The 12,036-nt window shown below is 43.1% G+C and overlaps 1 protein-coding gene across 1 annotated transcript in view; it reads left to right on the top strand.

The window, feature by feature from the left end:
- ACSS1 (acyl-CoA synthetase short-chain family member 1) overlaps nt 1–12,036 on the top strand; it is a 90,526-nt gene that overhangs the window by 19,141 nt on the left and 59,349 nt on the right. The window contains exons 4-5 of the mRNA XM_015427672.1: nt 4,628–5,282; nt 11,028–11,124. Of these exons, the coding sequence (XP_015283158.1) occupies nt 4,628–5,282; nt 11,028–11,124 (752 nt within the window). The remainder of the gene's footprint in view (nt 1–4,627; nt 5,283–11,027; nt 11,125–12,036) is intronic.

Genomic DNA, 12,036 nt, shown 5'->3' with positions numbered 1-12,036 from the left:
CTTTTATTTTGTGTATATACACATAAGTGTCAGTCACATCAATAGTATTGTTGTGGTAGGAAGAAAAAAATAATTAATGGCCTGGACATACAGATGTTGTAAACGTGCTTTGAGTGGGTATTTTCATGATGCAGTTTTAAAAACTGAAATATTACCATTCTTTTTTCTTCTGAAGAACTTCTGAAGCCTCAAAATGTAACAATTAATAAAAAAAGGTGGCTGGAGATTTCTATTTCTTTAAAAACAGAACAAAACCATGCTATGTCACATAAAATTCCAGACTTCTTCATAACGGGACAGGATAAAAGCCGGAATAGCCCAGAATGGGCATTAAACAAACAATAGTACTGCAAACCACAGTGGGGAAAATTACACACACTTGAGAACAATATCTTAGAAAAGAAAACATGGAACTCTCATACTTTTATTAACCCATTATAGGCCAAAATGCCTCTGAACACCACAGAACAGGCTGGAACAAGCCTTGAACAAACAATAGTACAGCAAAAAGCAGTGGGATGCATTACACATACTCATGAACAATATTTTAGACATGAAAATGCAGAACTCTCGCACTTTTATTAACCTCCCCCATGCCACAATTCCTCCAAAACACTCTGTAACAGGCCAGAACAGAAGCTAAAAAACTAATTTTACTGCAAAAAACAGTAAAGAACTCAAGAACAATATTTTAGATATAAAAACATGGACAACTTATGCTTTTATAAATTCTATTGTAGCTAAAATACCTCCAGAACACACTGGAAGAGTCTGGAACAGGCATTAAACAAACAATAGTACCACAAAGAACAATGGGATGCATTGCAGACTATTTAAGAACAAGATTTTAGAAATGAAAATGCAGAACTTTCACACTTTTATTAATCTTTTCTCAGCCAAATGCCTCCTGAACACCCTGGAACAAGGCCAGAATGGGCATTAAGCAAATGATAGTACCACAAAGAACAGTGGGATGCATTACAGATACTTGAGAACAATATTTTAGAAATGAAAAAGGTGAAATGTCACACCTTTATTTGTTGGGAGTTGTACAGGATTCTGCCCCTAAAGCCTGTCCAGGAACGAGAGGGAATCCTATACTTTTACAATACATTAAACAACAACCCACAGAGGTAGGCTACCCTCTCTGGATTCAGAACAATAAGCCACCAGAACCTCTTTTAACTAGAGTCCCCGTCCAGCCTAAGAGCAAGGTTCAGATTCTTAGCTGGCATCTGGGTTTTACACATTAGCACCTCTATCTAGAGATGCACGCTTAATTCTTACAAAGGTAGCTCATAGGGTGAGCAGAAGGCACAGGAGTTTAGCCTTGGAACTCAGTTACACATCAGAGACCATTTTAAAACAAGAATAAGTTTTTAATCAACACAGAGCATTGCAATTAGACCATAAAGATTTCAAAATAACAAGCCTAAGGCAGTTTGCCTTAACTGAACATTAATGCTTCATATTTACCATGTCAGGAACATCTACAGTCCAGGGTTCCAGGGGATCTTGAAGGGAAAGCCCATTTTTGCACACCATGTGCTCCAGTTACCAAGCAGATCTTTGTTCTCCCAAAGACCACATGTCCAGGTGCAATAAACCAACAAGCAGGGAGCAGAGAGCTCACGAACAGGAACAAGAACACAAAAGCAGCAGAGAGAACCGAGCTCTCTCCCATTGGGAATGACCAGTTATAGGCCCATTCCAGTCACAAATTAGCTCTGGCCAGGAGCCCATTGCGAGTGGGCAGGGGAGTGGCCAATTCTTGGTTGTCATGGGTGCAAGTGGGGATAGGCTGGACGTCTGGAGACTCCCTCTGCAGTCAGGTGACCCCAAACTCCAGTCTCCCCATCGGCTACGTGACTTTTTGCACTCTGGCCTAGCTTCCAGCATGGAAGTGTGAAGAATGTGTGGTTATATGGCAGGGCTATAAAGTTTCTCGGCCAAATGTGCAGACCATTTGGCTGGCAACAGGAAACATGTTATCAAAAGAGATCACAGGAGAATGCAGGAGACATTTAGAAATCAATATTTCTATACAGGAGTAAAGTGGCTCAGCATGTGGGATTGCTCCATTTTTCTAAATGTGCATATATGTTATCTTCTTAATGAATGGGATGCTTCTTTTTGTCCAACTTGGGAGCTTCTTTCTATTAGAATACCATTTCTGCCCCTCAGGTGTTTTGTTAGAAACTTCCCAATTTCAGTTTGATTTCCTATGTAGTGTGGGGGCTTGTATTGGGCTGGGTGACACCAACACCATCTTTGCTACATGCTGGTGCTTGGGTGCCCTGAGAAAGGACAGTATTAGCTGCTCTCAGTGTAACTTTCTCCCTCTCATGCTAATTAGCAGCCCTTATCTTCAAGACTGGGGTTATTCCTTCCCCCACCGGAAGCAAGGTGCAAGATGGCCTGGTTCCTCCATGTGTTTGGGATAGCTTAATTAATCATTCTTTGACTGGCAGCCAGCATTTATGGTATAAGATGTGTAATTTTAGCTATGTACTTGGTCTCAAGGTTTGGCTAAACTTCACTGTACATGTGTGCATCTTGAGGCCAGCTGATTGGAGGTTAGCCTACATCTTCTTTGATAACTCAGATGGGTTATTAAAGATCTCCTCATAAGTAAACCCAGCTCTCTTGTGTCAGTTTTTGGGGAACTTCTGCGAACCTATTGTTATACGCACAGTTTATGAAACACTGTTATGCACTCAGCAGCACTCTGTCTGACTTAGTAGGCTAACCTTAGTGGACTCAGCACCTCTGACATACACAGACATACAGATATGTTAAGTGCCATTGATGATTCTAATCACAGTAACTGAAATTAATCATGAACATATATTCAGATAATTTCTTTGGTTCATTGCTTAAAATGTATGCTGGGAAGAAAGCTAAAATGCTAATAGACAGTTATGCTAACCGTGACCTTGCTTGCTACAGCCAGCTTTAACTGCGCATGTTCCTGACGCTAGTGAATTTATGAGATGTACCCATCGCTGCTATATTAGATTCTTATATTAGACAAACCTAATGGCCAGAACAGAGAAAGGCCTATTGTTTGATAGGAGGTACCGTTTTGCATGGGAAACTACAGCCCCCCAGGTCCAGGCCCAATCAGAGTTGTGACTGACATATGACAAAGTTTGATGGAACCAATAATTGTGATTTATTTCTACAGTGTCATATGGAGTATAAAACCCTATGTCTCCCATTGTAGCTCTAGGGAGAGTTGTGGGATCTAAAACATTATTGGATTTACACCTTCCTCCTTTATTGATCAATAAAGTACAAGATCAGATTGTGCTGTACAGGATTGTGCTGTTTTTTCAAATTGGGCTGGGGATTATTTTCTGTTTGTCACTATGGAGCCCCCGGACAGGGTCCGTAACAGGTCTCAAATTTTGTATGCCATGCCGAATCACCTGTGCTGGAAAAGGTTTAATAATTAGGGTGGCCAACCACCAGGTGGTAGTTGGAGATATCCATGGATTACTTCCCCTGGAGAAAATAGCAGCTTTGGAGGATGGATATACCCAGGGGTCTTGTTGTAGAAAAAGAGCTGCCGGAGCTCATTAGCATAACTCATTAGCATAACTTATTTGCATATGCCACGCCCCCTGACATCACCGGAAGTGACAGAAGGCCACACCCCCTGACATCACCGGAAGTGTGTCAGAAGGCCCGGCTACTTACCCTCCTGCTTCATCCTCATTCCCAAACGGAATGAGGATTGAAGCAGAGGGCGGGGTAAAGAAGGGGGTGGGGCTTCACCACGTGACCGCCCCGCCCCCTAGAGGTTCTCTTCCGGAGCTCCGTACCTGAGAGCTCCCCCCGACTAGAGCCCTGGATATACCCAGCTAAAGTCACTCCCCTCCAAAAATTCCATGTTTCCCATATTCCATTTCCCAAACCTGAGTTAGCAACCCTGCAAATCAAAGGGTGAAATGTCAGTGTTTCATTTCTAAAATCTTGTTCTCAAGTATTATAAGTGTTATTAATACATACACTGTTTTCTTCCGCACCATTTTTAATGCTAGTTCCAGTCTGTTCCAAAGTCATTTCACTGGAAAAGGGTGAATAAAAGTGTGTCATTTCAGTGTTTTCATTTGTAAAATACTGTTCTCAAATGACTGTAATGCATCCCGCTGTTTTTTTGCGGTACTATTGTTTGTTCTGATCCCTGTGCTGGGATGTTCCAGAGGCATTTTGGCATGTAAGGGGTTAATAAATTGCTAGAGTTCCACATTTTCTTTTCTAAAACATTGTTATCGAGTGTCTGTAATGCATCCCACTGTTTTCCCTCCCAGTACTATTGTTTTGTTTAGTGCCTGTTCCAGTGTGCTCCTGAGGCATTGTGACCTGGGATTAATAAAGGTGCCAGAGTTCCGCATCTTTCATTTCTAAAACATTGTTCTCAAGTGTCTGTAATACATCCCCCCCTCCTTTTTTTTTTCTTTTTTTTTGCGGTGCTGTTCTGTGTTTAATGCCCCTTCCGGCTTGTTGCAGGTGCATTTTGGCCTGGAAAGGGTTACTAAAAGTGTGAGAGAGTTCCTAGTTTTCATTTCTGAAATATTGTCCTCGGTTGTGTGTGTGTAATGCATCCCACTGCTTTTTGCAGTACTACTGTTTGCTTAACGTCCGTTCCGGCTTTTACCCTGTTCCCCTTCATAACCGCCGGCAGCCTCTTTCTTCCGCGTGTTCTGTGGCGCAATTCAGCCGACGTTTCAGTTCCCTCAGCACAAGCGAGCCCAAGCGGGCGAACGGCGGAAAGAACAGGGCGAGGCAGAGCGCAGGGCCCGCCTCAGGGGAGCCGCCTCAGTCGCTGCGAGTGGTTGCCAAGACACTTCCCGTCCTAGGAGGCCGAAGCGGCGCCCTCTCCCTGCCCCAAATCTTCGCAGAAGGACTCCGCGGCGGCCCGATGGCAACACCAACGGTGCGGACCTGCCTCCCGCGCGCCCTGAGCCGACTGCCGCAGAGGCTGTGGAGCCAGGGTCGGCCAGCCGCCCCCTGGGGGTCTCCCTTCGCCCGCCTCACCAGCACCGGCAGCTCCACCACCAGCAAGGGCGGAGAGTCCCGAGGTCGGCCGAGCGCCCCCTGCCTGGAGGGAGACTACCGGGAGTTGCGCGAGCGGGCGCTCAGGGAGCCTGGGCCCTTCTGGGGGGCGCTGGCGCGGGGGACGCTGCTGTGGGACACCCCGCACCACACCGACTGCGAGTGGGACTTCGCGCGGGGCCATGTCCGCTGGTTCCTGGGCGGCCGCTTAAATGTGGCGGGTAAGAAACGCCCTGACCACCCCCACCCACACAAACACCTTTATTCTCTTCACTCCCCGTTTTCTCCCTTCTCGTTTCCCGTCCTTCAGGCACCTTGCCCTGTCGTCCTAAGTAGAGTAACACCCGTCTAATTCCACCGAAGTCGAGGGGGTTTGGAAGGATGTAACAGTGCTTAGGCTGGCGCTGTAAACTACAGGGGGCAGTAAAAACAGTTGTAGCCTAAATACAGCTGCAGTACAGAAAGTGCAAGGGTTTGACAGTGAAAGGTGGTGGTGGGTCTTTATCTAATACTGGGAAGTCCAACCCAATTTATGTGGAAACCCTGCCCTCAAAGTTCAGATGTTCCTCGTGTGCTGAATGATATGCTGGTTACTTGCTGGTAAAGACTGCTCTGTTACTGCCACCCTCCTGCAGAATTATATTCAAGGATGTGAAAACTGCAGAAGTGAATAAGGTATCTTTCTTAGAAAGCATTACGAAGCTTGATGCTCTGTTTCCTCCCCATATTCCTTTTACAGAGAAACTGTAAGGAGTGCTCATCTTGTAAAAAAAATTGTGGCAGCACTGCACTAACAAAATACCAAAGTATTTGTATAGACTACATGCTGTGTTTAATTCCTCTGCTTTGGAATGCTTTCATTCCCTTGAGGAGTGAGAAGGTAGGCAATTTGAGGTTCAGGTCATGGGTGCTGCTGAGAGCCCACACTTTAAGGGCAGGTTAAATGCCATCTAGTTAAAAGCATCTCAAATAGCATGGCCTCCAGATCTTTTTTTCTGACAGAAACCCTTGCAGAGGTGCTGCCTGTCAACATGGTGCTGAGTTAGTTGGTCTGATAGTCTGGCAGTATAACATATTTTAATAATGCTCATCTGCTGACCCTCCTATTGTCGCCCATACAAACTACTGTGATCTTGCAGCTAGCATAAAGCATGCTGTTACTGTCTTTCAAGACTTTTCTGTTGTTTTTCCTTGTACAATTAACATGCAGTTATTAGTTATTCCTTGTGGTGGATCCATATGTTTGTCTTTGAAGTGTACGTGCAAGGAAAGTGTATTTTTATGCCCCCAATCGAGAGTTCATTAGCTTTATCATCTAGTCCCATTTTGCCATTTGATGATTCTTCTAATTTTAATACTGTTTTTTGACTTGGTGTTGCTTGCTTTGGACTCATTTGGAAGAAGTAGGAATAAAATGGTGTAAATAAGTAAAAATTAAATCTCCCCAACACACAAACAGCAACTGATTCCTGGTCAACCCCAAGCATGCTTCTGCTAAACTTTGGACTGGCCCACGTGGATTCTGACTTCTGCTCTGACCCATACATTGTTTCAGCTGTGCCCTTCAACTCTGTGTCTGTTTCTGATCCTCTAGTTGCTTGACTTGCATTACTGTACTCTGTATGATCTGCCTCACACTTCAGGCATCTAGCACTAACTACTAGAATACCTATGAATTTGTTAGTAATTATACTAACTATATGCATTCCATATAGTGTATGAAATGGTGATGGACTGCTATTAAATGACATTCCAGTTTGTTTGTAAAGCCCGGTTTCTCTGCTTCTTGCCTCCTCTCCCCTTCACCCAACTAGAAACATCATTCACCTTACTACTGTGCCTACAGGCAGGCAACCACAAAGGGCTGATGCTGCTCAACAAACTGGTTTGTGAATTCAAATGCCACAATAAACTGTTTGTGCAGAGAATCAAGTTAACAAATCAGTGACAGAACCTGCATTGGCACCTGGATCACTTTCATTTGGACAGCACAGCTGAGCAGGGTTAGATCAAACCACAGCTTATTAACCACAGCTGATCATGACATCTGAATGTTGCCAAAGTTTAAGCTCATCTTATAGATCAGGGGTGGCGAACACGTGGCTCTAGAGCCGCATGCGGCTCTAGAGCCACGTGTTCGCCACCCCTGTTATAGATCCTCTCTTGCTCTTATTGCCTCTTTCCTCCCTCTGTTTTCCTCTCTACCCAAAACATCTAAAATTAGATTCTAAATAACGTGGCGCAGATTTGCCTTTTGCTTATATCAGTTTGTAAATCACCATGTATGCTAATATCACTACGTAAATGAATATATGCCACAGGCACAGAAGGGAAACATATTGCTAATCACTGGAATTTTCACACATTACTTAAAAGGTGCCCTGTGACACCTGTGCAACCACAATCCACATGGCATTCCAAACAATATAAATACTAGCTGAGAATAAAGTATTGTTTTACGTAGTGACATAGTAGTGACATAGTTACACAGTTGCTGTTTGGAAATCCTTAAAATTTCCTGGTGGCAGCAGAATCTACCCTATTAAACAAAATAAAGAGAACTTTTAAGGTGAAACTAGTCCTCCCCAATAACTAGTCCTTTAAGGTGAAACTAGTCCTCCCCTGAGCCCTATGGGGGAGGGCGGGATATAAGTTTAATTAATAAATAAAAATAAATAAATAAATAAATGAGGACGTCACAGAAGGTAACAGCGTTCTATGCGCCTTGGCATTTAGTCATGCTGGCCACATGACCATGGAAACATTTTCAGACAGCGCTGGCTCTTCGGCTTTGAAACGTAGATGAGCACCGCAACCCTAGAGTTGTATTCGACTGGCTTTCGAGCAAGGGAAATCTTTACCTTTACCTGAGTGACTTAGCATGTGTAGTGATAAGAAGCTGATATCTCTGTTAGCTCTGGGGTTCCATTGTCCTGAGTGTTGTAATAACTTGTATTGCAAAGGAATTTCATAAACAAACTGGAATTATTATAACACTCAGGACAATGGAACCCTCAGGTCTTAACAGAGATATTGGGTTTTTATCTCACTAAACATGCTAAGTCAGTTCTCGCTTATATCCAGAATTAAACTTTGTTGGTCTTACACATGCTAGAAGCCTTTTCCACCAAAAGGCTTGCAGCAAGTTTTAGCTCTAGAACATTCCTTTTTAGAAATTAGCCAATGTTCAACAAAAAAACAAAAAACAAAGATGGGATGAAGTTTTAAATCCACAGTGACCCATTATAAATTAAATTACTCTTAATTCTTCCCAAGGGAGATAGTGTCCTGAAGCCTGTGTTAGCTGTTGCTGCGTCAACAGCATCTTTTATCACAACAACAAAAGTCATGTCTTATCTGGCAAACAGAACGGAGCTTTCTGGGAGATAATCTACATATTCAACAAAAGCATCAGCTACAATAATTCTTGGATGATACTAGTACATAATGTAGGTGAGGAGTAGCATGACTGATGCTACTGCAATTGGTACGGCACTGGAATTGTATGTTCTGGATGACTAACCCCAGACAGTGCTCAGCTTACTTCATTATAATGATCTTAGACTTATTCTGGGGAAAGCTACAGTGAAATAATAGGTAACATTTTCCAGAAATGCCACAGTCTTTTGCATTTTCTGCGTTTTACAAGTTAATGTTCTACAGGGCAGGTGCCTTAAATAATTACACATAGGTGGTTTATTATGAGAATTCACTGGAACAAAGTAACCACATTAAAAAGTCATTGGTCATGACCTAGTGAAGCAGGCAGTGCTGCTGGCAACTTCCATTTGTTTTAATAGAGCTTGCGGTGCAGCACTGCCTCATGGATTATGTCTTTGTTAATATTCACAGCTGTTCTGTTAGTTCCACTTAAGAACATAAGAGGAACCCTGCTGGATCAGACCAATAGTCCATCTAGTCCAGCATCCTGTCTCATACAGTGGCCAACCAGTTCCTCAGGAGGGCCAAGAACAGGGCATAGTGGCTGAGACCTTCCCCTGCTGTTGCCTCCTGGCTCTGGGATTCAGAGGTTTAGTGCCTCTGAATGTGGAGGTTCCCCTCAGTCACCATGGCTAGTAGCTATTGATAGCTATTGAATCCATCTAATCCCCTTTTAAAGTTGTTTATTCCTGTTGCCATCACTACATCCTCTTGTAGCAAATTCCACATTTTAATCCCTCTCTCTGGCTGTGGTCACACCAGCAGTTTGCAGTGATATGGTTGTGGTACCTTCGTGGATTTAAAGAGCATGATCATCAACGACATCTGCCTTCCGTGCTTCAGTCGTGGCCACCCCATTTTGCCCCGCTTCAGAAGCAGAGTAACCAGGCACTGGGGAAAGTGTGGACTTTACTGATGCCAGTGCTTCCACTCTGCTTTTCTGGCTGTCTGAACTCCCCTGTCACGAACTGAGGCCGTATGGGAAGTCCGAACCAGCAGATTCATTTCTGCTGTGTGGTTGTTTTTTTTAGTAGCTGCCAATATTCGCATAAGCGCAAGAGTGCATATGTGCATGTGCCTGCTGTTTGGTGTAGTGGTTAAGTGTGCGGACGCTAATCTGGGAGAACCGGGTTTGATTCCCCACTCCTCCACTCACAGCTGCTGGATGACCTTGGGCAAGCCATAGTTCTGTCAGAGGTGTTTTTGAAAAGAGCAGTTTCTGTCACAGCTCTCTCAGCCCCACCTACCTCACAGTGTGTCTGTTGTGGGGAGGGGAAGGGAAAGGAGTTTGTAACTCCAGGTCTCTGTTCCCTGCTTGAAGGGGGGGGCTTGACCATCCCATTATCTAGACCTATTAGCATTTGTATGAAGGTGGGCTGGGGTAAATCTGTAAAACAACTAAACTGACTTCCTCCCTTACTGCCTGTTCTCTGCCCAGAGAGTGGGGAAAAACTTTTAAAACTCAGAGTGAAGGTTTTGCTCATTTCAAACCCCCAAAGAAAAAATGTGTTTCTTCACAGCTTGTACAACGCAATCTCATTTATTTTAATGAATTCTGAAATGTTGAAAATATCTGGATTATCAGAGTTTAAATCTGTGTTTTCCAGTATGGTGCCCATGGGTTCTGTGGTGCCTGCCAACACCTTTGCTGGTGCCGGCCAAGTGTTTTTAGAAAGTGGGAGGGGCTTTTCTTCAGCAAGGCTTCTGATTGGCCATTGGTGATTTGATTGGCCGTGCAGATTTTTTAAAACGTTGCTTTGGCAGCAGCGCAGCCTGTAGGTAAGCTGCAGTAGCCATTTTGTGTCTGGTTCCATGTCCTACAGCAGCTATTTTTGTGGCTATGCACACCATACCGTGTTAGAATTCTAAAGGTGCACATAGATTCAAAAAAGTTAGGGACTTCTGGTTTAGATAAATAGGACTGCTTTTTATTCAGGGTCATGTTAACCTAGATGGGTATAGATATACAGGAGCTTTTGAACTTCCACGCTAGGGCAGTAACGATTTTACTAGATGAAATGCCAAGCATCAATTCAGACAGCCAAAAGTAAACCTTCCGAGTAATAAATATTTGTGATTATATAACTACTTCCTAATGATTTACTATCATTCTGATCCAGAAAGGAGATCTGTGCTTGGAAGCAGTTCTACTCATGGATTCTCTTGCTGGATTGAGAACTGTGCATATAGATCTGTTGTGCATCTGGATTCAGATGCTTCCCACCTGCAGTGCTCTAAGTTTGGATGGGCATGTACATGTTCAGATGGGAATATGAATCCAGATGGGAATATGAATCCCCCTGCACAGTCACTAGTTGTGTGCTATACCTTGCTGCCTTTGACTAGATCTGGATTGGGCCTATGTGTTTAAAAATGTATCTAGTTAAACAACATTTATTTTTGTATGATTTTATTTTTTGAATTTGTATATTCCCTTCTCCTAACAGCACACCATAATTGATGTCTTAGACACTTTACCTCATTAACATATGAGATGCTATGATTTGCAATTTGTTTATGTATAGTTAACTGCTTGGACCAGCATGCACACCAATCTCCGGACAGAGTGGCTTTGATCTGGGAAAAAGATGAGCCTGGCACTGAAGAGAAAATTACTTACAGGTATGGTACTGTGCTCTCACTTTACTTCAGAAAGCATCTTGTAAAACAACTGATAATATTTACTACTAGCTAGAAGAGCTGGTTCACTCTTTGTATAATTTTTTTCACTTTTCTTGATAATGGCCAGGCCAAAGAATTTACATAATACAGAAATAGTGGCAAGTGCAGCAAATTTTTTAGCAGTGTAGTTTCCAAAAGGATAGATTAGGAGTTGCCTATGGAATGATGGGATGTTTGGGGATGGTTCAGTATGATTGCCCCAGACAGTCTCTCTGTCTGAGAGCTGATTCACATGTTCTAAAATCCTTGTTGTCTCCCTTGGTCTTTGATCAAATATGTTCTGGGAGTTCTATGCTTAGAACTTAATTGCCTGGTGTATGTGAGACCAGTTCAAATTTGGAGTAAGGGGATAAGGGAGTTAAGCCTTGGGTTGTTTCAAGTTGTGAAAATGGGAAAATGGGCTCAGGCTTTTAAAGTGGCTGTCCCATTCCTCTGGACAGTTTCCTGGAAGAGGTTAGGGGGCCTCTACTCTCTCTAGCTGTTATGGAGAGTTTTGTGGGCATCCTGGAAAAAAGGATGTTGTCTTTATTTTATTATTTATTAATTTAAATTATTTATACTTTCTCAAAGAGACCCAAGGCGGATTACACAATGTAAATCAATGGAATCAATAGGGCAGTATGTCTAATAAGCACTAGGAATTGCACTAGGACCAGGAGTAGAAATTGCAGGATTTTTTCTGAACAAAGCATTCATATTAAACATGACTTGTTCAACAATGTAGAACGTGGTATTACATCAGTAGAAATGCAGTGCGTTTTTCTGGACCATTCTATTACCATGTAGACCTTTTCCCTTTATCAAAATGCCCTCCTGAACTATTCTTTTACATATAGTTTGCGAAATACCAGG

Source organism: Gekko japonicus, unplaced genomic scaffold (genome assembly GCF_001447785.1).
Source record: "Gekko japonicus isolate JY-2015 unplaced genomic scaffold, Gekko_japonicus_V1.1 scaffold174, whole genome shotgun sequence".
Classification (NCBI taxonomy): domain Eukaryota; kingdom Metazoa; phylum Chordata; class Lepidosauria; order Squamata; family Gekkonidae; genus Gekko; species Gekko japonicus.
This window is presented reverse-complemented; position numbering and strand designations above follow the sequence as displayed.